Source organism: Trachypithecus francoisi, unplaced genomic scaffold, assembly GCF_009764315.1.
Source record: "Trachypithecus francoisi isolate TF-2019V2 unplaced genomic scaffold, Tfra_2.0 Lachesis_group6, whole genome shotgun sequence".
NCBI lineage: Eukaryota > Metazoa > Chordata > Mammalia > Primates > Cercopithecidae > Trachypithecus > Trachypithecus francoisi.
This window is the reverse complement of record NW_022681471.1, coordinates 115,784,454-115,812,423: the sequence shown is the minus strand read 5'-3', so window position 1 is coordinate 115,812,423 and position 27,970 is coordinate 115,784,454. Positions and strand designations below refer to the sequence as shown.

At 42.3% G+C, this 27,970-nt stretch overlaps 1 protein-coding gene across 1 annotated transcript in view; it reads right to left on the bottom strand.

Annotated features, from left to right (window-relative positions):
* The window catches only part of MAP3K15 (mitogen-activated protein kinase kinase kinase 15), a 148,707-nt gene that overhangs the window by 32,763 nt on the left and 87,974 nt on the right, over positions 1-27,970 (bottom strand). Inside the window, 9 exon segments of the mRNA XM_033202075.1 lie at positions 1,374-1,501; positions 4,873-5,006; positions 7,216-7,303; positions 14,111-14,206; positions 16,994-17,043; positions 20,391-20,498; positions 22,195-22,345; positions 26,852-27,011; positions 27,548-27,660. Coding sequence (XP_033057966.1) covers positions 1,374-1,501; positions 4,873-5,006; positions 7,216-7,303; positions 14,111-14,206; positions 16,994-17,043; positions 20,391-20,498; positions 22,195-22,345; positions 26,852-27,011; positions 27,548-27,660 — 1,028 coding nt within the window.

The following is a 27,970-nucleotide window of genomic DNA, read 5'->3' as shown; positions in this document are numbered from 1 at the left end:
GATGAGTTTTCTGATAGACTATGACCAACTTAAAGGGAAAAGAAACTACTTCATTTATCCTAACATAACCCTGAAAATCTAGCCCACTGCCTGGCTCTTTCTGTTATTTCTGGAGACAGAGTCTCACTGTGTCACCCAGGATGGAGTGCAGTGGTATGATATTGGCTAACCGCAACCTCAGCCTCCTGGGTTCAAGCGATTCTCGTGCCTCAGCCTCTGGAGTAGCTGGGACTACAGGCACACGCCACCACACCTGGCTAATTTTTTGTATTTTAGTAGAGAGGGGGTTTCTCCATGTTGGCCAGGCTGGTCTTGAACTCCTTGCCCCAAGTGATCCATCCGCCTTGGCCTCCCAAAGTGCTGGAATTACAGGCGTGAGCCACTGTGCCTGGCTGACTGCCTGGCTCTTAATAAATACATTTAAGACTCTTCCTGTAATAGTAGACTCTTAATAACTGTTGGTTGAGTGAATGAATGAAGATTTCTAACTGAGGTTTCAACATCTGTATTCAGATAACTATTATTTTATTAAAGAGTTTGATTCATTTTATTATTTCAATGAGCACTTACTGAGCTCTTGTTCTCTGCCAGACAGAATCCACCCAGCAGCCCACTGAGACAGCGTTATTGTTATTCCAATAATTATTAATCCAATTATCAGAGTCATTATTACTCCAATTTTACAGTTCATTTATTCAATCAGAAAACTGGGGGCACAGAGAGGTAAAACAATTTGCCTAAAGTCACACAGCTTATGGATGAAGGAACTGATTCAAACTAGATGGTCTGGCTCCAGATCCCAGGAACTCCCCTCCTGTGCCCTATCCTTGAATTCAGGGATTTTTGTGGATAAAACACTGGCGCTTGAGTTCATTATCAAAATGCTATTTTGCATTGTCACTTTAACACCTATGTTCCCTCTTTTGCACCCTTGTCCAAACCCATCTTTAAACTCCTAGACTGTGAAGGCCTCAAGGCCAAAGACTATGTTTTCTCAGTGGACAGTCAATGAATATTTGTGGGTTGAACAAACTGCATCAACAAACCAGAAACAGACTGCTTATATGACATTTGGAAAGTATCCAACTTTCCAACATCTAAAAGGTCTGTTGCTTTTTTTTTTTTTTTTTTAAGAGCGATGGGCTTTTGCTCTGTCGCCACGCTGGAGTGCAGTGCTGTCATCATGGCTCACTGCAGCCTTGACCTCATGGGCTCAAGTGATCTTCCCACCTCGGCCTCCCAAGTAACTGGGACTACAGGCGCCCTACAGGCCTGGCTTAGGGGTCTGTCATTTTGTAAATGGCAGGACAACAAATGACATCAATGTTGTAGTGATTTTCAGAATGTGAGACCAGAAGACAGCGACTACTCACCTCCAGGCACCTGCTCCATAAATATCTTAATGTAGCCGTTCTCTGAAACAGAGCCCAGGTACTGAACGATATTGCGGTGCTTAAGGTACTTGTGCAGGGCTATCTCCTCGTGCAGTGGCTGGGAATACCTATTGGGAAAACAGAGCCAGGGTCACCTGCCAAATCCCAGGGACTCTAGACCCACATCTCACCTCAACAGGACCTGCCCCACTGCTGCCCATCCCTTCTTTCTGGAAACTTGCTCTCCTCTGGCTTCCATGAGATGACTCAACTTCTCATCTGTACAATAGAGGATAAGCCTACAGCCATGCAGGGCTGCCAGGAGCCAAGGCATGTCCATTTCCTTAAGCACTTAGTGGAATAGCTGGTATGTGGTGAGTATTCAATGAATGACTGCTATTGTTATCACTGTTATTGTTAGGGCCTGAACCTACCAACCCTTCCTTACCTCTCTCAACAGCCCCTCTTCCTCTGCCTCCCATGAAGAGTGGTCATCCTCTGCCTTCCATGAAGGGTGGTGCTCTGGAAGGTTCTGTCCTCAGCTGCCCTGTTGTCTTATTCTACAGAGTCACCCCAGACCACAACAGCAGCCACCTAATGGGCCACCCAGCCCTGGCCTCTGGCCTTCTTAATCCATTCCCCACCCTTAGCCATTATACTACCTCTTCTTAAAACATACACTTTACCGCACCCCTTCCCCACATAAATTCCACATAAAGACCAGGCTATTTAATGTTATATACAAGGACTTTCAAAGATCAGTTCAGGCTAAGGCTTTAAAAAATTTTTTTTGGCCTCATTTCAAGAGCATTTCACCGCCCTGTATCCTACGTTCAAGTCATATCAGACAATCTGTTGTTCTCTGAATATACTGTGTGTTTGAACAGCTCTGTTTTTCTATCAGCATAGGTCTCCTTTTCCACTAAACAAATTCTTACTCATCCCTCAAAGTCCAGCTCAAAGTTTATCTATTTTTTCAAACTTGCCACAACTCACTAAGGAGAGTAATTCATTCCTCTTCTGTGTTCTAAAAACACTCTGTGTACTCCTCTGTCACGGCACTTGGCACTTTCACTCACAGGAAAAGCATCTGCATTTCCCACCAAACCAGCACCATCCTGGGAAAAGGACACTATCCTAGTCACCTTCAGTCCCCAGTGCCAGCCCAGAGTCTGACACAGAGAAGGTACCAATCATCGTAAGTTCAGCCTATAAATTTAGGGAGTTGAACAAAACAGTCTCTAAAAGGTCTCTTCTGGCTCTTATAATCCCAGGAACTACTGATCAGCAACAAAAACCTAGAACAGCTATTGCTACCAAATGAAGGAGATGGGACATGCCAGCATTTTCCCCGAATATGTACAACTGCAACACCTTATCCATCATGAGAAAAGAGATTGGATGCTGGATGAGGAACTCAAGAGACTCGGATCCTAGTCTGGTTTCTAAACATCCTTGGGAAAGTCATTTAATCTTCCTCAGTCTTGATTTTCTTATTGGTGAAATGAAGAAATGGAAATAGTTCATTTCAGGTCCTGTCTCATAATTCATGTATCATAACATGCTATCCCACTGAAAATCAACAAATAGATGAATGGATGAATGAAAGGTCTTAGAGCTGGCAGAAATCCCTTGCAACTCATCCCCAATATATCAGCAATCACCCAGATAAAAGGGTATTTACACATATTCGTCAGCACTCGGCACTGAAGGCAACCTACAGCTGTGGTCTGGCACCCCTGTGGACCCTGGGATGATTAATTCCAACTGTGTATGTAGCTTCTCTACAGAAACACTGGCAGTCAACACTGCAATGCTCATTTTGCATTCTGTGGGGGTATACATTTAAAAGAAACTTTTTTTTTTTTTTTTTTTGAGACAGGGTCTCACTCTGTCACTCAGGCTGGAGTACAGTGGCACAATCTCGGCTCACTGCAGCCTCTGCCTCCCGGGTTCAAGCGATTCTCGTGCCTCAGCCTCCCGAGTAGCTGGGACTACAAGCATGCGCCACCATGCCCACCCACCTAAGTTCTGTATTTTTAATCGAGATGGGGTTTCACCATGTTGCCCAGGCTGGTCTCGAACTCTTGACCTCAAGTGATCTACCCGCCTCAGCCTCCCAAAGTGCTGGGATTACAGGCTTGAGCCACAATGCCTGGCTAGAAACAAACATTTCTTCAAACTAAAAAAAGTCAAAGAAATGAATAAGTAGTAATAATGGTAGAAAAACAGTCCAAAATCCATGGGTGAGGGTGAAGGGTAGGATGTTAAAAAAAATTCTGGGCCGGGCGCGGTGGCTCAAGCCTGTAATCCCAGCACTTTGGGAGGCCGAGACGGGCGGATCACGAGGTCAGGAGATCGAGACCATCCTGGCTAATACGGTGAAACCCCGTCTCTACTAAAAAATACAAAAAAACTAGCCGGGCGAGGTGGCGGGCGCCTGTAGTCCCAGCTACTTGGGAGGCTGAGGCAGGACAATGGTGTAAACTCAGGGGGCGGAGTTGCAGTGAGCTGAGATCCGGCCATTGCACTCCAGCCTGGGTGACAGAGCGAGACTCCGTCTCAAAAAAAAAAAAAAAAAAAAAAAAATTCTGTACTGCAAAAATCTGATTCTTTTTAACTACGTGTAATTTTCCGCAATGATGCATCTGAACAAATCATAGCCATTTTCAACTGCTACAGTGTGAATTTAAAATAACCCGGTCACATTTAAAAATTATACTTGCACTCAAAAATTAGACAGGCATGGTGACGTGTGTCTGTAGTCCCAGCTCCTCAGGCAGCTGAGGTGGGAAGATCACTTGAGCCCAGGAGGCGGAGACTGCAGTGAGCCGAGATCTGCCACTGCGCTCCTGCCTGAGTGACAGAGTGAGACTTCATCTCAAAAATGTATATATACTTGCAAACAACCACGCAAAAAATGTAAAACTTTAGACCTAGCTGACAGGTGAAAAACAACAAACGTTTTCTTTTAAAATATGATCCTCTGCAATCCACATGCCTCTGAAGTGAAGTTCTTCCGTTTTCTCAATCTGTAATACACAAAACAAAAGCAGATCACGCCGGGCGCGGTGGCTCACGCCTGTAATCCCAGCACTTTGATAGGCCAAGGTGGGCAGATCACTTGAGGTCAGGAGTTTGAGACCAACCTGACCAACATGATGAAATCCTGTCTCTACTAAAAATACAAAAAAAAAAAAAAAAAAAATCAGCTGGGTGTGGTGTAATCCCAGCTATAGGCTGAGCCACAAGAATCGCTTGAACCTGGGAGGCGGAGGTTGCAGTGAGCCAAGATCATGCCACTGCACTCCAGCCTGGGCAAGAGAGTGAGACTTCATTTCAAAAAACAAAAAGGCAGATCATCCCTATTGCAAGAGAATGACAGGTTTTGTGACAACATAATGCTTTCGTCCTTAACTCCTCCACACCATCAGCGGTGGGTATGGGATCTGGGGTGTGGAGATGGCACCCGAAATGTGGAAGGCCCGCCTGGACTTGCCTGCTATCTCTCTCCGGGATTTCTTTGATGGCTATTCGCACTTGATTGCTCAGATCTCGGCCAGCATACACAATCCCATACGTGCCTTTCCCCAAGACAACTCTCTCACCATTTGCATCATGGTCATACTCATACTGAAGAAGGAAAAACAAAAGGACAAAAAAGCATACAACTTGTAGCGGAGAAGCCCTCTAAGGGCCCCAGAGTTGTCTAGCAACTAAAAAAATATAAATAACATTATTTGAGTGCCAGGCAAGTCACAGTCTTAGCTTAGGCCCTTTTCATTAAATGACTTGAAAGGGGTAGAATTCCCCATTGTTCACGTGTTGATAGTATGACTTTATGAAATGGAATCCAAGAAAATTAAAAATATGGTTCGCACATAACTGGCTCACCTTTTGGAAATTCCTCCCCATTTTAATGCTGCAATTTAAAACTTACTTCTAAGCATGTTGAATACCCCGACTAGGTGTCTTCCTGCATAATCCCTTATCAACTTGTCAGGAAACAGATATCTTTCAACAGCCCAGAAAGGAAGTGAAGGTCAATATAATTAACATGATCTTAATACAAAAAGTAAATACGCTGGGGCTTCCCCACTCTTTCAGGCATATGGATTAGTAGTATAAACACCTAGTACAAAAACTTGATTTACAATTAGCATTACTATTTTGTTCCCCCATCTTCCCATCAACAGCTGTCATACAGATGCATTTGATTCTTCTCGATGAATAAAACAAATGTGACTGTAGGCTGAGCAACACTTATTTAAAGCAGAGAGGCAGCAATCAATTCTTTCTGTTATTAGGCATGATCCACTGCGTCTACTTACAGAAGTGCAACTTATACACGGAATAGCTGGGGGGTATGTGGGTGCCCTTTCCCATCTACTTCTAGGGATGCTCAAGACAATTAAGATTACTAAAGGGTTGGCCGGACACGGTGGCTCATGCCTGTAATCCTAACACTTTGGGAGGCAAAGGCAGGAGGAACACCCGAGGTCGGGGGTTCAAGACCAGCCTGGCCACCATGGCGAAACCCCATCTCTACTAAAAATACAAAAATTAGGCCAGGCATGGTGGTTCACGCCTGTAATCCCAGCAATTTGGGAGGCGGAGGCGAGTAGATCATCTGAGGTCAGGAGTTCGAGGCCAGCCCAGCCAACATGGTGAAACCCCGTTTCTACTAAAAATACAAAAAGTTAGCCAGGCGTGGTGGCATGTGCCTATGGTCCCAGCTACTCAGGAGGTTGAGGCAGGAAAACTGCTTGAATCTGGGAGGGGGAGGTTGCAGTGAGCCAAGATCACGCTACTGTACTCCAGCCTGGGCAATAAAGCAAGACTCTATCTCTAAATAAATAAATAAAATACAAAAATTAGCCAGGCATGGCAGCACATGCCTGTAGTCCCAGCTACATGGGAGGCCGAGGTAGGAGAATCGCTTGAACCCAGGAGGCGGAGGTTGCAGTGAGGCAAGATCACGCCACTACACTCCACTCCAGCCTGGGCGACAGAGTGAGACTCTGTCTCCAAAAAAAAGATTACTAAAGGATCTCCATCAGTGTCTGATGTAACTAGCCATCAGCCTGCTCCACAGAACACTTTTACCTCACACCTGCCTCTGTTTCCCATACCTGCTGCCCTCAAAGCACCACTGCTCAGTTCATTTCTACAACAAACTCTGGTCCTGACCTAAGAATTCTAGAAGTTAACTCAATTATTAAAATGAATCCTTTTGATATTTTCTGAAAGAAACCTTAAGGAATTCCTTTCAGTCTGACCTGAGAGTACAGAAAATCTCATTAAATTGTAATCACTGGAAGAACCTGAGTGGCAAATCTGAATAACTGTGCAAGATTTAAACACATGTACAATGATTTAGTAACTGTGTACTGTATCTGTGCTGTCCAAAAGAGCTTATGATGAGCCTACTTTTAAAAATGATTTTAAAGTTGTATTTAATATACTACATGCACACAGCTATAACTGAAGTCATTTTAAGCATAAATAAAAAAGTCTGCTTCCAGCTGGCCAACTAATTCTCTTGTAGTCTCATAAGCATGACTAACTAGCTTAGAGAAAACTTTCATAGGTTGTACACAAAAGGAAATTTTAGTCTAGTCCATGGCCATATTTTTCTTAAGCATTCTGAGAGAATCCCAAAGTAATGAGATTCTTCTACAGAGATACATTAAACATGATCTCTGGGAGCCATGCAGTGATGACTGGCAGGTTCATAAAACATACTCAACAGAGGACTTTTACAGAAAGATGGGACATTTTCTTGAAGCATCAAACACACAATCAATAATGTTTTCCATATTCTAGGTCATCCACGACTCACCTCCAAGGTGTCTCCATCGGTCTCTCCCTCCAGCTCCACTGTACTGCCTGCTGTATTGGTTATCATCTCTTTGACCAAAGAGAAAAATCTAGAACAGCAAATGTCACAAATACGTTGCCAATTCAGAATTGCTCTCGTTCCTTGTTTTTAACTTAGCTTTATTAAACTGTACTTAAATATAAACCAAACTTTTACAAGTCATGGAACAATCGATCCTGTCCTTGATTTGACATGGTACTTTAGTGGTTATCAAATCTAGGGCAACTACCAATGTGATACCTGAATCCCCTGTATACAGTATCTCCACCAACTGGTTGGCCAATTGATGCTTGAGCACCTCCAGCAACAGAGAACTCATTACCTCCCCAAAACAGCTCATTCTTGGAAGATCTTAATGAGAAATGTTTCCCTTTTATCGAACCAAAGACTTCTTTTATGTGGGTTCCATCCATAGTTTGCTTACAATTAACCACTTTTCTACATAACACCCCATTAGAAATGCACATAATTTTACCATGTCCCTATAAGTCTTTCCTTTCTGTCCCATCACTGTTTTCCCCAGGACTTGCAAGTTACTCAACTAGCAGGTAATTCTTCAGGTGACGTCCCTGTGCTATTATTTATTTATTTTTTTTAAAGACAGGGTCTCACTCTGTCACCCAGGCTGGAGTACAGCGATGTGATCGTGGCTCACTGCAGCCTCAGCCTCCTGAACTCAAGCAATCCTCCCACCTCAGCCTCTCAAGCAGCTGAGACTACAGGCACCCATCAACAAGCCTGGCTAATTTTTGTATTTTTTGTACACGGGGTCTCATTATGTTGCCTCGGTTGGTCTCGAACTCCTGGACTCAAATGGTCCTCCCACCTCAGCCTCCCAACGTGTTGGGAGGCATGAGCCACCATATCCAGCCTCCTGTATTATTCTTGAAGTCTAGCCTCAAGACCAGTGTTCAGAGGGGATCTAATCAATGCTAAGGATAGCGGGACCATCACCTCTCAAAGTATAGACAATCTAGTTCTCAGTAAGATATAGGGTGTTGTATAAGGGGAATGGTGAGGAGGAAACGTGTAAGGTGGCCACATTATTCTGTTGACACAGAAGAAGCTTAATATTGACCCATAAATCTTTCTCACAAATTCTGCTGGGCCACATGGGCCACTTCCTAGACTTGTGTAGTTGTTTATTTGGATACAAGTCATCTTGACTCATTAGAACATTTTTACTTACAATTCTATCTTAAGATGTCAAGGAGGAATACTGTACATTTCAGGATAATTTCCATAAACCATTAAAATGCTCTTTTTTCTAACTAACCCATCTCACCTTCTCTTCTTCTAATCTTTGAAAGCTGGGAAACCCAATAGTCAGGCTTCTTAAGAGATATATGGTATGCACTCACAGAAGAACTAAGATTTAAAAGACGGTATCAGCTGGGTGTGGCAGCTCACGCCTGTAATCTCAGCACCTTGGGAGACTAAAGCGGGAAGATCTCTTGAGCCCAGGAGTTCGAGACCAACTTGGGCAACGTGGCCGAAACCCTGTTTCCACAATTTTTTTTTTTTTTCATTAGCCAGGCGTGGTGGCACACACCTGTAGTCCCAGCTACTCGGGAGGCTGAGACAGGAAGACTGCTTGAGCCCAGGAGGCAGAGGTTGCAGTGAGCCAAGACTGCACCACTGCACTCCAGCTGGGCAACAGAGCAAGACTCTGTCTCAATAGAATAAAATAAAAGATGATATCAACTGTTCTTTTTTCTTTTTTTTTGAGACGGAGTCTTGCTCTGTTGCCCAGGCTGGAGTACAGTGGCCGGATCTCAGCTCACTGCAAGCTCCGCCTCCCGGGTTTACGCCATTCTCCTGCCTCAGCCTCCCAAGTAGCTGGGACTACAGGCGCCCGCCACCTCGCCCGGCTAGTTTTTTGTATTTTTCAGTAGAGACGGGGTTTCACCGTGTTAGCCAGGATGGTCTCGATCTCCTGACCTCGTGATCCGCCCGTCTTGGCCTCCCAAAGTGCTGGGATTACAGGCTTGAGCCACCGCACCTGACCGATATCAACTGTTCTTAAGAATACGGAACCATTGGGACTCTCATACATTGCTAGTGGGAGTGTAAATTGACACGACCACTTTGGAAAACTCTTGGCAGTATCACAACCAAAGCTGAAGATAAACCTACTCTATAATCCAGTAATCCACTCCTAGGCATATACTCCATAGAAATCAACATATATGTTCATCAAAAGGCATATATGAGAAGGTTCATAGTCATTTTCTTCGTAATAGCCCCCAAACAGAAACAATCCAAGTCTTCATTAATAGAAGAACAGATAAATTGGAACACAATGGAATGCTACACAGAGAAATAATGAACTGATACAAACTTCACAGTTGGATCTCATTCTGTTTTTTGTTTTTGAGATGGGGTATCACTCTGTCACCTAGCCTGGAGTGCGGTGATGTGATCATGGTTCACTGCAGTCTCGACCCCACAGGCTCAAGCAATCGTCCCACCTCATCCTCCTAACTAGCTGGGACTAGAGGCGCACACCACCACGCCCAGCTAATTTTTTTTATTTTTTGTAGAGATGAGGGTCTCTCTATGTTGCCCAGGCTGGTCTTGAACTCCTGGGATCAAGCGATCCTCCTGCCTTGGCCTCCCCAAGTGCTGGGATTACAGGTGTGGGCCACCGTGCCCAGCTAGGAATATTATTTTAAGGGAAAGAGGTGAGAAACAAGGGTACAAACTACATGATTCTGTTTATTTGTAGGTCAAGAACAGGTGAAACTAACCGTTGGTGGTAAAAATCAAAATAGTTAACACAGGAGGGAGTTTAATGACTGTGAAGGGGCACAAAGCAATTCTGGGGTGCCGATCTGGGAGGCGGGTACAAGAATGCAGATACATATTAAAATTTATCAAGCTGAACACTTCAGTGCACATTACAAACTTTACTTGTTTGTATGTTATACATCAATAAAAAAATTAAAATGTATTGCAAAAAAGGCACTGAGTACTGAATGAGGATCAAAAGAGCACATTCTGTAGTAGCAAAAGGATGTTCTGCTTAATATTAGGTTTTTAATGGCAAAAACTGCAATTACTTTTACACCAATTTATATCTGGCAGCATTTTTTCTACTGTAAATTGAAGGTTATGACCCAATGATTCCCTAGTCTGCTATTTATTCTATTTTTTTTTTTTTTTTTGACAGGGTCTTGCTCTGTCGCCCATGCTGGAGTGCAGTGGCTTGATCACTGCTCACCGCAGCCTCAACCTCCCAGGCTCAGGTGATCCTCCCACTTCTGCCTCCTGAGTAGCTGGGATTACAGGTGTGTGTCACCATGCTGAGCTAATTTTTTTTTTTTTTTTTTTTTGGTACTTTTTGCAGAGATGGGGTTTCACCATGTTGCCCAGGCTGGTCTCGAACTGCCCACTCAAGCAATCCTCCTTCCTCAGCCTCCCAAAGTACTAGGATTACAGGCATCAGCCACCGCACCCGGCCTAGCCTAATCTTTAAATATGTTGTGACAATGGTTGTCTGAGACACAATGAATTAAGATTTTCTCAAATTACATGATACAAATAAACTATGAATAAAGGGAACTTCCTCAATCTGATAAAGGTTATCTACAAAAAATCTGCTGCTAACATCATACTTAACGATGAAAGACTAACTTCTTTCTTCTTAAAAACAGGAACAAAATAAAGATGTCCACTCTCACCACTTCTATTCCACATTGTGATGGAGAGTCTAGCTAGGATATTAGGCAAGGAAAATAAAGGCATCTAGGTTGGAAAGGAAAAACTAAAACTGTATCTGCAGATGACATGATATTAAATACAGAAAACCCTAAGGAGTTCAATAAAGCCCATTAGAACTAATACATGAGTTCAGCAAGGTTGTAAGTTATAAAATCAACATTTACAAATCAAGTGTATTTCTATACATTATCAGTGAACAGTCCAAAAGTGAAATTAAAAAAAACAACTCCAGTATCAAAATAATAAAATCCTTAGGTATGCATTTAATAAAAGAAGTACAAAATTTGTACACTGAAACTACAAAAATATTGTTGGAAGAAATTCAAGAAAACCTAAGTAAATACAAATCCATCCTGTGTTCATGGATTGGAAGCCAGGATGGTTAATATGGCAACGCTTTCCAAATTGATCTAGATAGCCAATGTATTTCCTGTCAAAGTCCTAGCTGCCATTTTTTCTACAGAAATTGATAAGCTGATCCTAATATTCACATGGAATGCAAGCATCCACAATAACCAAAACAATCTTGAAAAACAAGAACGAAGTTGGAGGGCTCACATTTCCTGATTTTACAACTTACTACAAAGCTACAGTAATAGAGAAAGCATGGCACTTGCATTAAGAACAGACATACAAAACAATGGAATGGAATTGAGAGTCCAGAAATAACTACATTTGTGGTCAACTGATTTCCTAAAAGAGTACCAAGACCATTAAATCAGGGAAAGAATAGTCCATTCAACAAATGGTGCTGGGACAACCACATATCCACGTGTTAAAGAATAAAGTTGGAACCCCTACCTTACACCATGTCCAAAAATGAATTCAAAATGGGTCAAAAACCTAAACATGAAAGCTAAAACTATAAAACTCTTGGAAGAAAACATAAAAACCATAGGACACCTCAGGTTAGAAAAGCTTCTAAGACAGAGCCAAAAGCACAAATGACAAAAGAAATAAATAGGTAAGTAGTATTCGTCCAAATTAAAAACTTTTGTGCTGCAAGTAATATCATCAAGAGAGTGAAAAGACAACTTACAGGATGGGAAAAGCATTTGCAAATCACATCTGATAAGGAACTTGCATGGAGAAAAAAATATATTTTATATATATGTATATATCACTCTTAAAATCAATAATAAAAGGATAAATAACCCAATTATAAGTGGGCAAAGTTTGGAAATAGCTGGCAAACACCACTTTCACCAGATGATCCAAGTTAACATCACCAATAATGACACACAGATATTGCGTCCCTTGTTATGAGGCACTGAGAAGGACACATCATTTCTGTGATATTCCTGCCAAATACATAACATGAGTGTACTCGTGAGGAAACGATAAACAAATCCAAGTCAAAGGACTACCCAAAATAAACTGTCTGTACTCTTGGAAAGTATTAAGTCAAAAAAGACAAAGCAAAACTGATGATGAACTCTTCCAGGTGAAAGGAGACTATGTGGACATGACAACTGAACACAACATATGATCCTGGATTGGAACGTGGACCAAAGAAAAACCTTTTGTTTTGCTATAAAAGACATAATTGGGACACTAAGTAATATTTGGATAAATGTTGTAGATTATAGTACTATATATCTTAATTTCCTCATTAGATAACTGTCCTGTAATTACGTAAGTGAGTATCCTTGCTTTTACAAAATACACTCAAGTATTTACAGGTAATGGAGCATTATGTCTACAACTTACTTTTAAACAGTTCAGAAAGAATAACCATATGCACAGAGAGAAAATGTAAAACCAATGTGGTAAAGGGTTAATCCTGAGAAATTCTGTGTACAACATATATGGAAATTCTTTGCATTGTTTTTTGAAACTTTCCTATGGCTCTAAATATTTTCAAAAATAAAAAGTTTAATTTTTTTAATTGGGCAAAGAATTTGAATAGACATTTCTCCAGAGGTATATAAATGGTCAATAAGCACATGAAATGATGCTCAGTATCATTAGTCATCAGGAAAATGCAAATCAAAACCACAATGAGATTCCACCTCACATCCACTAGGATTATGATACTCAAAAGACAGATAATAACAAGTGTTGGCAAGGATGTGGAGAAATTGGAAGCTGCGTACATTGCTAATGGGAATATAAAATGAGGAAATGGTCTGGCAGTTCCTCAAAAGGTTAAATGTAGAGTTCCCATAAGCCTCAGCAATTTGACTCCAAGAGAATAAAAACATGTCCTCACAAATACTTGCACATGATGCTCAGGGAAGTATAATTCATAATTGTCAAAAAGTACAAACAACCCAAATGCCTATTGGCTGACAGATAAACGGTGGTATAGCCATACAAAAGAGTATCATTCAGCCACAAAAAGAAATGAAGTAATGATACGTGTCACACATGGATAAACCTTAAAGAAAATTATGCTAAGTGAAAGAAGCCAGTCACAAGAGACCACATACTGTATGATTCCATTTATATGAAATGGCCAGAATCGACAGAGCCATAGAGACACAGAGATTAATGGTTGCCTAGGGCTGGGGCCAAGATGGGGCGAGGTTGAGGGAATGAGGAGTGACTCTATGGATACTGGGTTTCTTGTGGGGTTGATGAAAATATTCTAAAACTAGATTATGGTGTTGATTGGAAAACTATGACTATACTAAAAAATGCTGAATGTTATGTTATTTAGTTTTTTAAATGGAGTTTCGCTCGTTCCCCAGGCTGGGGTGCAATGGCACAATCTCGGCTCACTGCAACCTCTGCTTCCCAGGTTCAAGTGATTCTCCTGCCTCAGCCTCTCAAGCAGCTGGGATTACAGGCATGAGCCACCACACCCAGCTAATTTTGTATTTTCAGTAGAGACAGGGTTTCACCATATTGGTCATCTGGTCTCCAACTCCTAACCTCAGGTGATCCACCCTCCTCAGCCTCCCAAAGTGCTGAGATTACAGGCGTGAGCCACTGCGCCTGTCCAAGTTGTATATTTTAAATGGCTGAATTGCCTGCTATGTGAATTACGGAAAATTTTAGAGCTTTTTTGAGATGTAAGTTAACATTTCAAGAAAGACAGTAATAGCAAGTAAATATCTTTCAGAACAAAGGCCCTTTAAAATGATTCGCCATAATTAGATTGCAAATACCTGAATCGGCTGTAACTCACCTACTGCACTGCTCTTCGGTGGAAAAGTAGATTTGAAAGTCATCAGAATTATCATGGACATAAAGAAAACAACACCGTTCATCAAACTTTGATAGACTGTAAAATTTCAAAGCATAATGTTTATACATAAGTTATGATATCCATTCTAAATCTGCGAGACAATCTTTTCTATTTTATCATTTCTGAAAGATTCATTAATGTTTTAACAAACACCCCCCAAGTCTGCCTTTTATTTCTCTATGAAATTTAAATACCAGAGACATTTATCTTGCTTATATTTGAGTTTGTATTTATCAATCGACCTTAGTATAAACTTACTCTTAATATAATTCAGTGCTAAGCAAAGCATATGGGCAACAGAAAAGGGAGTAAAATACGGTTCTCTGTCCTCAAGGGGCTTATAATCTCACGAAAAAGAAAGTCAAGGTATTTGTGAAATAATTTATTGTGGTATTAAGGGAATTTCTAGATTCAGAAAATATCAGGACACAGTATTTGTGACCACACAAGGAAAATGGAAATAAACACGGCATTGTAGCTCAAGAAAGGTCTTTAAATGTTTGTTATCTGGTCCATCTCCACCCAGTGTCTGTACCTGAATCTATAGCTCATCCAACAAGCAATATTCAGCTTGCCTGGACATAGCCAGTGACAGGAAATCTGCAGTAGATTGTATGTTAGAGAGTTCTTCACCCACACTGGGCCAAAGCCTCTGCAGTGGCCTTCATGCCAGGAGGTATTATGGAGAGGAAGACTATATTCTCTTCTATAATTGTCCCTTCAAAAACTGAAGCCACTTTATCTCATCCTTTCTAAGTTATCTCTTCCTGAGGTCCAAACTGTCCTAAACCATTCTTTATGTTATAGATTGCATGACAAATACTGGGTTGGAACACCAAGAGTACAGGGGAGATTCAAGAAGAATTAGAACTAGATTGACCGGGCGCGGTGGCTCAAGCCTGTAATCCCAGCACTTTGGGAGGCCGAGACGGGCGGATCACGAGGTCAGGAGATCGAGACCACCCTGGCTAACACGGTGAAACCCCGTCTCTACTAAAAAATACAGAAAACTAGCCGGGCGACGTGGCGGGCGCCTGTAGTCCCAGCTATTCGGGAGGCTGAGGCAGGAGAATGGCGTAAAACCGGGAGGCGGAGCTTGCAGTGAGCTGAGATCCGGCCACTGCACTCCAGCCTGGGCGACAGAGCGAAACTCCGTCTCAACAACAAAAAAAAAAAAAAAAAAAAAAAAGAAGAATTAGAACTAGATTATAAGTGAGCAGGTTTTGAAAAAATCAATCTGTAAAGCAACTACCACAGTTAGTTGGAGAGCCTCTGGAATGCTCAAAGTATACTCTTCAGGTCACATCAGTCCCGGGGAGGGTGGGGCGAGGCTGATAGCCTCAGGCCCTTTGTAAATCCCCACTGATGGCTGAAATGGCACCTAGAGGTATCTCTATGAGGAGGCACAAACAGAAGGTCCTTGACTACTTCCTCTAACACAATTACTAAGTAATACATTTTGGAAAATCTTTGCCAGGCACAGGGGCTCACACCTGTAATCCTAGCATTTTGGGAGGCTGAGGCGGGTGGATCACTTGAGGTCAGGAGTTCGAGATCAGCCTAACATGGCAAAACCCTGACTCTACAAAAAAATACAAAAATCAGCCAGGCATCGTGCCACACGCCTGTAGTCCCAGCTACTCTGGAGGCTGAGGCAGGAGAATCGCTTGAACCCGGGAGGCAGAGGTTGCAGTGAGCCGAGATCATGCCACTGTACTCCAGCCTGGGTGACAGAGCAAGACTCTGTCTCAAAAAAAAAAAAAAAAAAAAAAAATCATCTACTAGCAGATTTTCTGTCACTAGCTATGTCCAGGCAAGCTGAATATTGCTTGTTGGATGAGCTGCAGAGTCAGGTACAGATGAGGACAGAGACCATATTTTATTCCCTTTTCTGCTGCTTTGTGTATGCTTTGTTTAGTGTATTTCAAATTGCCTTGTATTTCCTGGGCAGTATCACCCCAACGCACTACTTTGTACTTAAATTATTTCCCTCCTTTTAAGTGATATCAACGGTATTCTAATTTCAATACTGATGTTTCCAGGACAGGATCACACTGTGTCTGGAAAAAACTGGGGATTCATTCAGTGGCTGAGGTAGCCTCAGAATCAGAGACAGGAATGTTCTAGTCCAAGCCCTTTATTTGAAGAAAATAGTGAAGAAACTGAGACTTAGAGCAGCTGAGTGACTTTCCTAACATCACACAGCAAAGAGAGATTAGAACTCACATCTACTTCAGAGCCAGTCTCACCCTCGAATGAACTGCCAGGGTGACAAGTGCAGCTGAGATGTTTAGCCCTGCTCGGGTGAGGCCACACAGCTCAGGCCCAAATGGTTACCACTCCTGATCCAAAATGCTAAGAACTACGCCTCTCCCCAGAATACACCACCTCATGCCCTCCCTGAAAAAAATCTCCCGGCTCCATTACTCTGTCCACAAGATCCCAACCCAAGTGTCGCCACTAGTCATCTCCTGGCTTCAGTTCTCAGAGTCACTGAGCACTTGAACATCTTTGGCTCAAAAAAGATACATCTTCTCTTCCTACAGATCACTTCTTTTAAAAAAAAAAAAATGACACAAGTGAGTTTAGTCTGCTGAGTATGAGCAAAGCTACTCTATTATAACAATCCAAGAAGTTCTTACCAGGAGTACACTAGTATTAATAACTAGCTCAGGCAGGACAACAAAACAGAAGAGAGTACATTTTGGATTCCATTAAAAATAACAACATTCCATATTATGAGTAAGTGGAAACATTAAAGTGCATAAAACATTATCATCATTTGCATTAAAACAGTAACTCCATTTTCTCCTATGTTCTTACCTTATTCCCTTTATGGAAGAGGCTGTAAAATTCCATTCGTGCATTTGTTTCTGCAAGTTATCAAAGACAGAAGTCAATAGTTTGAGTTTTTTTAAGCAAAAGTTTTTTTTTTGTTTCATTCTATGGTCAATCATTTCTGCTATTTTACCTGCAGTAGTGATTTTTCTTTACAGGTTAGAGCAATAAACCTTGTATAACTTGGAACACCAGAAACATTTTCTTATGTATTATAAAAATTCGTTTGTATCTCTCATCCAGTTTAAATGATGTACATTTGAAATGATCTGAGTTTCAGATAGAAATAATAAGCATAGAATAAACACACAGTGAGAGGCTTTTCCTCTTCTGTCAACATAGTAGGCAAACTCTAAAACAAGCATGAGAACAGCCCACCTACGTTGAATGACTTGCGAAAACACTGGGAGAGGTAAGACTGTGGCAGATACCTTTCAGCACTCATCAGTCTTCCTCTTCTCCCTGCACAGAAAGCTGAACTACATTTCCCAGCCTCCCTTGCAGCTAGAGAGCTATACAGTGGAGTTTTGACCAATGGGATGTGAGCAGGAATGCTGTGCATCGCCTGCAGGCATGACTCATAAACTCCACAGCAACCCTCTATTTCCTTTCCCCATACAGTGCAAGATGGAATGCCCCCCAACTGCCACCCTCTGCAACCTGGATGTGATATGAGGCATAGATAAACTTTTATCATGTTAAGATATTGAGATTTAGAGGCTGTTTGTTTTAGAAGCTAGCCTACCATGACTAATAGAAAAACTAACTGGGATTTCAGGCAGCACCAAGTTGCACTTACAAACAAAAACTAACTTGGTCCCCTCCCTTCACTACCATTACACTTTGCACAAAGCTAAGCCTGAGAAGGAACATCTGAAACTCCAGTTTTGGAAAATCCATAGGCAACAACATCAATACATCGCCAATTGCAGAAACTAATTTTAAGTAGGAAAATCCATTTGGGCCAGGTGTGGTGGCTTACACCTGTAATTCCAGCACTCCGGGAGGCCAAGGTGCCGGGTGGGGGGGAGTGGTCACTTGAGGTCAGGAGTTTGAGACCAGTCTGGCCAACATGGTGAAACCCCGTCTCTACTAAAAATACAAAAATGAGCTGGGCATGGTGGCACACGCCTGTAGTCCCAGATACTCAGGAGGCTGAGGTGGGAGAATCAGTTGAACCCAGGAGGTGGAGGTTGCAGTGAGCCAAAATCACTCCACTGCACTCCAGCCTAGGCAGAGTGAGATCCTGTCTCAAAAAAAAAAAAAAAAAAAAAATCCATTTGGTTGGCCTGAGGAATGTCACAAGTGACCAACTAAGCCACCCAGAGAAGAAAAGTATGAGAACCACGTGACTGAGCACAGCAATGACAACAGGAACAGACTGGGAAGATGGTTCCCGAAGGGAGAAGTTCTAGTTATACGTGTTGATCAAGCACCTACCATGTATGTGCTAGGCAAAGTACTAATACTGAAGACACAGCAGAGAACAACAAAATTCCTGCCCCCATGGGCCTTACATGTGAGTGAAGAGAGATGGACAATAGATTAAATAGTAAAATCATAGCATGGGGGGCGGTGAAAAGTGTTATGAAGACAGACAAAGCAGGGAAGGGCATTCAGATAGGGCAGGGGGTCACGTTATTCAACAGGATGTTCAGGGTAGGCATCGCTGATGACTTCTGAACAGAAAGCTAAAGCAGGGGAAGGAGGAAGCCACGCGGATGCCTGGGGGAAGACTTCCAGGCAGAGGGAACAGCAAGTGCAAAGGCCCTGAGGCAGGGGTGTGCCTGGCACATTCAGGGACCAACAAACAGGCAAATATGGCTACAGTGGAGTGAGCGGGATGGGAGTGGAAGAAGAGGTTGGAGAGCTCATGGGTAAATCATGCAGGACCTCTAGGCCACTCTCAGGACATCAGCTTTGACTCTGCGTGAGACAGGAAGCCACTGGAGGCTTCTCATAAGAGGGTATGAGAATACGAAAGTCAGCAAATCACATCCAACTGCATAGAAAGGCTAAGTGTATTTCAGAGGAGACATGAGTCCAAAGTCATGCAGAGAGGATAGTGGCAGACAGCAGGAGTCTGCCTTTGGATTCAGACACAGAAATGGGAGCCAGGGCAGACTCGAGAGAGTTTTGTCTGACCCACAGCCACCTGCAGGAGACTGCACATATACAGAAAGCTTAGCCACATGAGTTTCCAAAGTCTTTCCCGATGGCAGGTCTATTCCAGGATGGCTTTAGAGAACTTGATTTGGGAGGAACATTTACTAGTTAAGTAAACACCACATTTTATGTCGTAATCAACAGGCATTTGTTCAGGAGTGGGTAACTATTCCGTAGCTCCTACAGCTACAAACATATAGAAGTCATGTATGGGCATTCTTAGGATGTTCTTCTGTGCACGATACAGGCAGTTGGTAGCCTAGAGACACTCCGTGCAAGGAATGAAGGGGCGGTTAAAGATGGCTTTGCAAAAGCTAGGACTTGGATAATCGGAAGAAGGAAATCCCAAAAGGAACAAGGATGGAAATAAAAGGGTAGACAGGAGCTCCAGCAGGGACAGTTCAGGGGCTGGTAAGAAGACAGCCTGACTGGCATTGAGGGCTGGAGAGAAAGAGGAAGGGAGGGGGCAGGATTGTATACGGAGGGACTTGAACACTTAGTAAAAGAGTCTGAGTTTTATCTGGAAAGCCACAGGATCCAGTAATGGTTGAGATTCATCAAGAAAGCCAGTCTAAGTGCTTCTAAAAATATATTACTATTTTATTTTTCTAGAGACAGGGTCTCACTGTTGCCCAGGCTTGAGTGCAGTGGTACAATCACAGCTCATTGTGGCCTCGGCCTCCCAGGTTCAAGCGATCCTCCCACTTCAGCCTCCCAAGCAGTTGGGAGATGTTCACCACTATGACTGGCTAGTTTTTAAATTTACCTTTTGTAGAGATGGGGTTTTGCTGTGTCGCCCAGGCTGGTCTTGAACTCCTGGGCTCAAGCAATCCACCTGCCTTGGCCTCCCAAAGTGTTGGGACTATAGATGTGAACCAACACACCAGCCTGTATCCTCTACCCACTTCCCTATGGTTAACTATATAAAAAAAAACTAACAAACCTGTATTAATGTTTTTATACACACACACACACAACACACATACACACACACACATTCCTCCCCCCACACACCACATGCCCACATACACACATATGCGTACACACACACACAATGGAAAAATCTGCTTTCTCTCATCTGTGATCATACTCTCTCATATATTCTCAAAATTCAGAAGTTAAACACGGGTGCCTATTCCTTCAAATACTACCATCTAGACTTTCCTATTTGAAAATTTAATCTTTGATTAAATTGCTTGTGAGTTTTCCTCCTTACCATTTCTGTGGGTGAGACATGCCATAAAGAAACTGTTCTCTCCTCGGCTTCATTGTTTATGGAAACGTAAGAAGGCTGGTACACTTTGGTTGGCTCTATCACCAGAACCTGAAACAAGAAGAGATGCCTGTTAACGTACACGGGTAGGAAACACAGCGCACCACAGCGCACCCTGCCCAGCGAGGAGGCGGGGAGGTCCGTACTCAATAAATCCTCACTGAGGGCCAGGCACAGTGGCTCAAGCCTGTAATCCTAGCACTTTGGGAGGTTGAGGTCGGAGGATCACTTGAGCCCAGGAGTTCAAGGGCAACATATTGAAATGCCATCTCTTTGGAGGTGGGGGGGGGGAAGATGCAAGGAGATAAAAAAGGAGGTGATGGCCCATCAGTAAGGTGTTATTTTGTTAAGAGAGAGGAGGAGCAGGGAGAGAGAGAGGGAGAAGAGGGTGAGGAGGAGTAGAGTGGGGAGAAACGGTGGGGAGAAAGGGAGCTAGAAGGAGGAGAGGGGAGAAAGGAGAGAGGGAAAAAAAGAGAAAAGGGGGAAAAGGAGGGAAGAAGGCAGCGAAAGGAAGAAAGTGGGGAGAGAAAGAGGAGGGCACTTTGGGAGGCCAAGGTGGGCGGATCACCTGAGGTCAGGAGTTCGAGACCAGCCTGGCCAACATGGTGAAGCCCGTCTCTACTAAAAATACAAAAATTAGATGAGTGTGGTGGTGTGCACCGGTAATCCCAGCTGCTCAGGGGGCTGAGGCAGGAGAATCGCTTGAACCCAGGAGGTGGAGGTTGCAGTGAGCCGACATCACACCACTGCACGAGACTCCATCTCAAAAAACAAAAACAACAACAACAACAAAAAAAAAAAAAAAAAAAGAGGAGGGGAAGAGAAAGAGGAGGGGCGAGATGGGGAGGGAGAGAGGGAATAAATCTCCAAAACAAAGCAACATGTTTAAGATCACTAAACCTGGTTAAAGATTACGCTGTTGTCTGCTCCATTTTTTTTTGTACCTTTCAGTAGATTTGAAATATTTCATAACTAAAAAAAGATTTTAAAATGTATTATTAACCAGCAACAAAATAATTATCAATCATTTCAAATAATCTTTTATTAGATGCTTAATGAAATTCTTGGAAATGGGCTGTTCACAAACTCTCAAAGCATAAATATGGAACACAATTATCTGAAGTTCAATTTCCAAGACATTCACATATTTCACTCATGACTCTAAGATGGTCATAACATTAAAACAAAAACTCAATGAAAAGCTAAAAGCAATTTTGCCTTTTTGATACATTTTAAATATTAATTAGTGGCCTTACAGGCAATCCAAGGCTTAACAGGAAACCATGCTGAATTCCAAGTTTCCATTCGTAGTGCTACATTATTTAGAGGAAAGTTTGTCCACTTTGGCACTAGTGACATTTTGGGCTGGATAATTCTTTATGGGAAAGGGCTGTCCTTTGCATTATGGGATGTTCAACAGCATCCCTGGTCTCTATCCACCAGATGCCAGTAGCATCACCTTCTCCCCAAGTCATGACCACCAAAAATGTCTCTGGACATTGCCAGAGGTACCTCAGGGGGACAAAGTTGCTTCCAATTGAGAATGACTACTACAGAGCATATGGCCAACTATCTATCAGTGAGCTGATCTATCACTTACTGATTTCACATAAGATTGATGTTTATCCCAACATTTAAAATTACTCTACGGTTTTCTTCAGTTCAGAGTATTCAATAGTTAAATAGCACCAATCCCTAGTTTTTTTCCTAATCTTAAAAAAAAAAAAATGGATTTAGCATATCTTACCGGAAATCTGAGTCCATTAGTGACTTCATTTGTTGCCTCAAAAATTATATCTAACCAGAAGTTCAGCCGCTCTTGCCTGGGTGAGTGTTCAATAATGGGTTTCTTGAAGCGCCGAATTAGTAACAAGTTCTGAACTAATGATCGCAGGTACCTGGAAAAATCACAAACAGCAATATATTGGATTCCTAAAGAAATTGAATTCAATTCAAGTCCCTTTAAAAGAAGCTTTCCAAAAGCTTTTATTCACTTAAATTCATATTATGCCATGATAATGTGCTTCATAAATGACTGCTCAGCAGCCACAAAACTAATTAAGAAAACCCAAGCAGTAGGCAAAGTCCATCCAACAAAATAACACAATGTGGCTTTTTACCAACATTGGGCTAAACCTCAATTTTAGTACCTATTGTCTAAAATGGGAGATTGGAAAGCATGTGATAACTGTTTTAAATAACAAGGGCAGCACAGCTGACTCTTGAACAACACAAGTATGAACTGTGGAGGTCCACTTATACACAGATTTTTTTTCCCAATAAATACACTGGAAAATGTTCTGGAGATGTGCGACAATTTGGAAAACTTTGCAGATGAAGTGTGCAGCCTAGAAATATCAAAAAATTAGAAAAAGCTAGGTATGCCATGATGCATAAAATATATGTAGACACTAGTCTATTTTATCATTTACTACCCAAAAGATATACAAATCTCTTATAAAAAGTTAAAATGTACCAAAACTTACACACACAAACACTTACAGACTGTATGTGGCACCATTCCCAGTCAAGAAAAATATAAACAAATGTAAAGATGCGGTATTAAACCAAGACTGCATAAAATTCACTGTAGTGCATACTGCACCACTGTAAGAACTTTGTAGCCACCTCCTGTTGCTATTGTGGTGAGCTCATGTTGTAAGTATCTGCTTAAAACTCCACCATGTGGCCAGGCGCGGTGGCTTACACCTGTAATCCCAGCACTCTGGGAGGCCTAGGCGAGCAGATCACCTGAGGTCAGGAGTTCAAGACCAGCCAGGCCAACATGGTGAAATCCCGTCTCTACTAAAAATACAAAATTTAGCTGGATGCAGTGGCAGGCGTCTATAGGTCTATAGTCCCAGCTACTTGGGAGGCTAAGGCAGGAGGACTGCTTGAAGCTGAAAGACAGAGGTTACAGTGAGCCGAGATCACGCCACTGCACTCCACCATGTGAGACTGATCATTTTTGCATGAGCAGTTCATCTCTCCAGTAAATTGCAGATCATAGTAAAAAGTGATCACTCATGGTTCTCGTGCATTCTTCATGTTTTTAGTGCTATACCATAAACCTTGAGTAACACCATGGGACCCATACAGAGTGCCACTAGTGATACTGGAAACGTTCCCAAGAAGCAGAGAGAAGTCATGACATTACCAGAAAAAGTTGAATTGCTTGATATGTACTGCAGATTGAGTTCTGCAGTTACAGCTGCTGCCATTTCAAGACAAATGAATCCAGCCTAAAAATCGTTGCAAAAATAGAAAAGGAAATTCATGAAGCCGTCACTGCAGCTATGTCAGCGGTTGCAAAAATCCTGCACTTTTTGCAAAATATAAAATACAAAATATTGTTTATGTTATTGGTAAGGCTTCCAGTCGACAGCAGGCTATTAGTAGTTCAGTTCTTGGTCAATTTTCAACTGAGCCCTAACCCCACATTGTTCAATGGTCAGCTGTAGTTCAAAGTTCAAAGCAATTACAAAATGACAAAATCTCAAACTCATTTTCTTTTTATGAAACATGTTATTTTGAGGTAATTTTACATTTACATGAAGTGCTAAGAAACAATACAGAGAGAACCCATATATCTTTGACCAGGTTTACTCCAATGGGAAGCATCCTACAAAAACCATAGTAAAATACTACAACCAGGATGTTGTCACTGATACAAGGCAAGACAGAGAAATTCCATCCCCACAGGGACCCTTCGTGTTGCCTTCCCACCATCATGCCTACTTCCCTCTCATCCCACCCACTCCCTTACTCCTGGCAATCACTAGTCAAACATTGTCTTTTATTTTTTAAAAAATTAGAATTGACTAGGTAGATTTTGATGTTATGACATCTTGACTCTGACCACACCTTTGCTCTTTTCAGGCATATTGAACTTTTGGAACACAGGGGCCAGGCAGTGCTGGTCACAACCTCTTTGGTACTAAACAGAATGCTTCAGCTGAAAGCATCATAGTATTATTTTGCTCTTTGAGGATAAAAGCTGGAGCTATCCTGGGAAGATAGGCCAGCTAGACTCCAACTGACTTGCTTGGGTACTCAGCAGGCCTGTGCTGTCCAAACTCTACACATTCAAAAGAAAGATCTGGCCCTGGACTGGCTACTGGGAGATCACCTCTAAGCCCTTGGGATATACTGCCAGCTAAAAGCGTCTCTGTTTATCTGGGACCTTGGGCCATCCTAGATAGTTTATGCTAACGATATGATTCACAGTCCTTGTCCTAGGCCACATTGTATCAGTTTGACCTCTGGAGAGGTTGGAGCTGAGGTATTAATATCAGCCACATGAGGACTCCACGCCCACGTGACTCATCCCCAATAAAAACCCCGGACATTAAGGCTCAATGAGCTTTACTAGTTGGCAAGACTTCATGCATGTTGTCACACATTTTTGCTGGGAGAATTAAGCACTGTCCACATGACTCCACCGGGAAAGGACAACTGGAAGCTTGCACCGGTCTCTCCTGGACTCTACCTATGTACCTTTCTGCCTTTGCTGATTTTAATCTGTATCCTTTCATTGTAATAAACCATAATAAGAGTTAACAGCTTTTCTGAGTTCTGTGAGTCCTTCCAGCAAAATCGAACCTGAGAAGGGTCTTGGGACTCCTAACAACAGGTAATAACAGTGTAAGTCCTATAAGTGAGCCCAGGTGCTGACGTAATGGGATTGTATCCAATCCTGGGGTCTCCACTCCCTGAAGTCGGCTCCATCTTGCCCAGATAACAGCAATGCACTTTAAGATTAGTAATTTTCAAATAGCAGCCACTCCAGGAGGGCTAGAGGCCCAGCCTGGCTCTGTGTCCTCTCAGCCTCAGAGAACTTTCAAGGGGTTTGAGGGGCAAATTTAAGTTCCTTCAGATTGGGAAGAAATAGGGTCAAACTAATTATGACTGAAGAGATTCCTACCCCCGGTAATCTGGACGGACCTGCTGAACTAGGATGTAAGGGATGGCCAATGAACACAATCGTTAAAAGTATGTTTTTTAAAGTTATATAAATAATCCATATGCATTTAAGAAAAATCAGAAGACAAAGGTAAGAAAAATCAGAAAACAAAGGTAAGAAATAAAAAAAAAAAAAAGAAATAAAAATCTTATAAGGATCTATCCCTGACACAACCACTGTCAAAATTCTGAAGAAAATCATTCACCATTTATTGATTATACAAGTATCTATTGAGCATTTATTATGAGACTATAGCAATCAATAAGATAACCACAATTCTAACGGAGCTTCATGTCTACGGGGAAATCCAATACCGCCCACCCCACCTGGGCCTTTCCCTACAAGTCACATGCCAAACACTTATTTTTAATTAAAACAAGATCATATAGAACAACGGTTCTCAAGGTGTGGTCACCAGAGCAGCAGCAGCAGCTTGGAATTTGTAAGTGCAAATTCTCAGGCTCCACCCCAGACTACTGAGCCAGAAATCCTGAGAGTGGGCCCAGCAATCTGTGTTTTATTTCTTTATTTTACCTATTTACTTTTGAGAGAGGGTCTCACTCTGTCACCCAGGCTGGATTGCAGTCATGCAATCACAGCTCGCTGCAGCCTTGACCTCCCGGGCTCAAGCGATCCTCCTACCGCAGCCTTCCCGAGTAGCTGGGACCACAGGCGTGTGTCACCATGCCTGGCTATTTTTTTTTTTTGGTAGAGACTGGATCTCACTCTATTAGCCAGACTGGTCTCAAGCTACTGGGCTCAAGCAATCCTCCCACCTCGGCCTCCCAGAGTGCCGGGATTACAGGTATAAGCCACTATGCCCAGTCTTTGTTTTAATCAACATAAGTTGATTCTGACGTACAATAAAATTTGAGAACCACTGATACAGGAAAATCTACCCAGGAGCTGGCTTTTCTTATTCTACAACAAACCACGAACACACTTTCACGTCTCCAAATATTATTTCCTGCACATTTAAATGGCTGTGTAAGGCTGTTGCTGTGCCACCGTTTTATTTACCACACCCTATTATTGTTCTTTTAGTTTCAGTTTTCATTTGTGATAAACATTTTCTTGGTGTGCTTTTTCACTTCATTATATGCTTTCTCACAAATGCATAATACATACTAGTAGCCAAGAGTATTTGCTCTTAAGGACCTGGACAAGCTGCAGAAATTAATAGGATAGACGGCCTCATCTCAGGGATGGAGCAGGCAGGGATATGTTCTGTGTGGATCTGTCTTTCCCTCCCTTCACATAAAAGCAAGGGAATTCTCAGAGCAGTTGTGTCTGTGCTAACTTTGCTTTAATGAAAAGTCAGAAGGAGAAACATAGTGATTATTACTGTTTTTGCACTTCCAAGTTTTTTTCCCTGAGGAAGACATTTCAGAACAAGGTCATGTATTGAGATGGGTGATGACAACACACAGACACAACTCACCAGACTGGAGGTTTCAGTTTGAACAACCTCTCTGCTGCCTGGACGGCTTTCCCGACATCACTGGCCAGCATGCTGACGCTGAAGAACTGACCCACATCCCAGTAATTGTTCATTTTCTCCAAACTCCCTTTTCTTCCCAACAAACTGTTCAGCCGGACACCTTAAGAATTTGAATTTTAGATAGTCAGAAAAATCTTTCTTAGTTTCTATCATATTGAGGATAAGCAGGTATTTTATTTTGGCTGTCTCAAGTGCGCTGTAGGAAAAGTAACTGACTGTTCCTTCTGAAATATAATGCTAGTAGGATGGGCACAGTGGCTCACGCCTGTAATCCCAGCACTTTGGGATGCTGAGGCAGGCGGATCACTTGAGGTCAAGAGTTCGAGACCAGCCTGGCCAACATGGTGAAATCCCATCTCTACTAAAATACAAAAAAAAAATTAGCTGGGTGTGGTGGCGGGCACCTGTAATCCAGCTACTTGGGAGGCTGAGGCAGGAGAATTGCTTGAACCAGGAGGTGGAGGTTGCAGTGAGCCAAGACCGCACCACTACACTCCAGCCTGGGCAACTGAGCAAGACTCTGTCTCAAAAAAAGAACAGAAATATAATGATATGATGCTAGTTATTTCAACATAATTTTTAATGCCAAACTTGTATAATCAAAGCATCAACATCTGCAGTAATAAACAGCTTTACCTATTTTCCTTAGTTCCAAGGAAGTTTCAAATTGTTGTCCAGCAACTATCAGCAAAACTGCAAGATTAATTCCCGAATAGAGAGATGACTGGAGTTCAAACCCTTTGCGATACCTATATTACAGAACCACCAAAGTCTGATTATATTACAACAAAAAATGTTTAAATAATGGTATAAACCAACTTTCTCATGAAAAGTTTTATTTCTTTAAGTTTGTTGTTGCCTATTCCCCTTGCCTCCCACCACCACCTTTACAAACAGCCACATGCAGCTCTCTAGTAACTTCAAAACTGTCTTAATAGGCCAGGCGCCATGGCTCATGCCTGTAATCCCAGCACTTTGGGAGGCCAAGGCAGGTGGATCGCTTGAGGCCAGGAGTTTAAGGCCAGCCTGGCCAACATGGTGAAATTCCATCTCTACAAA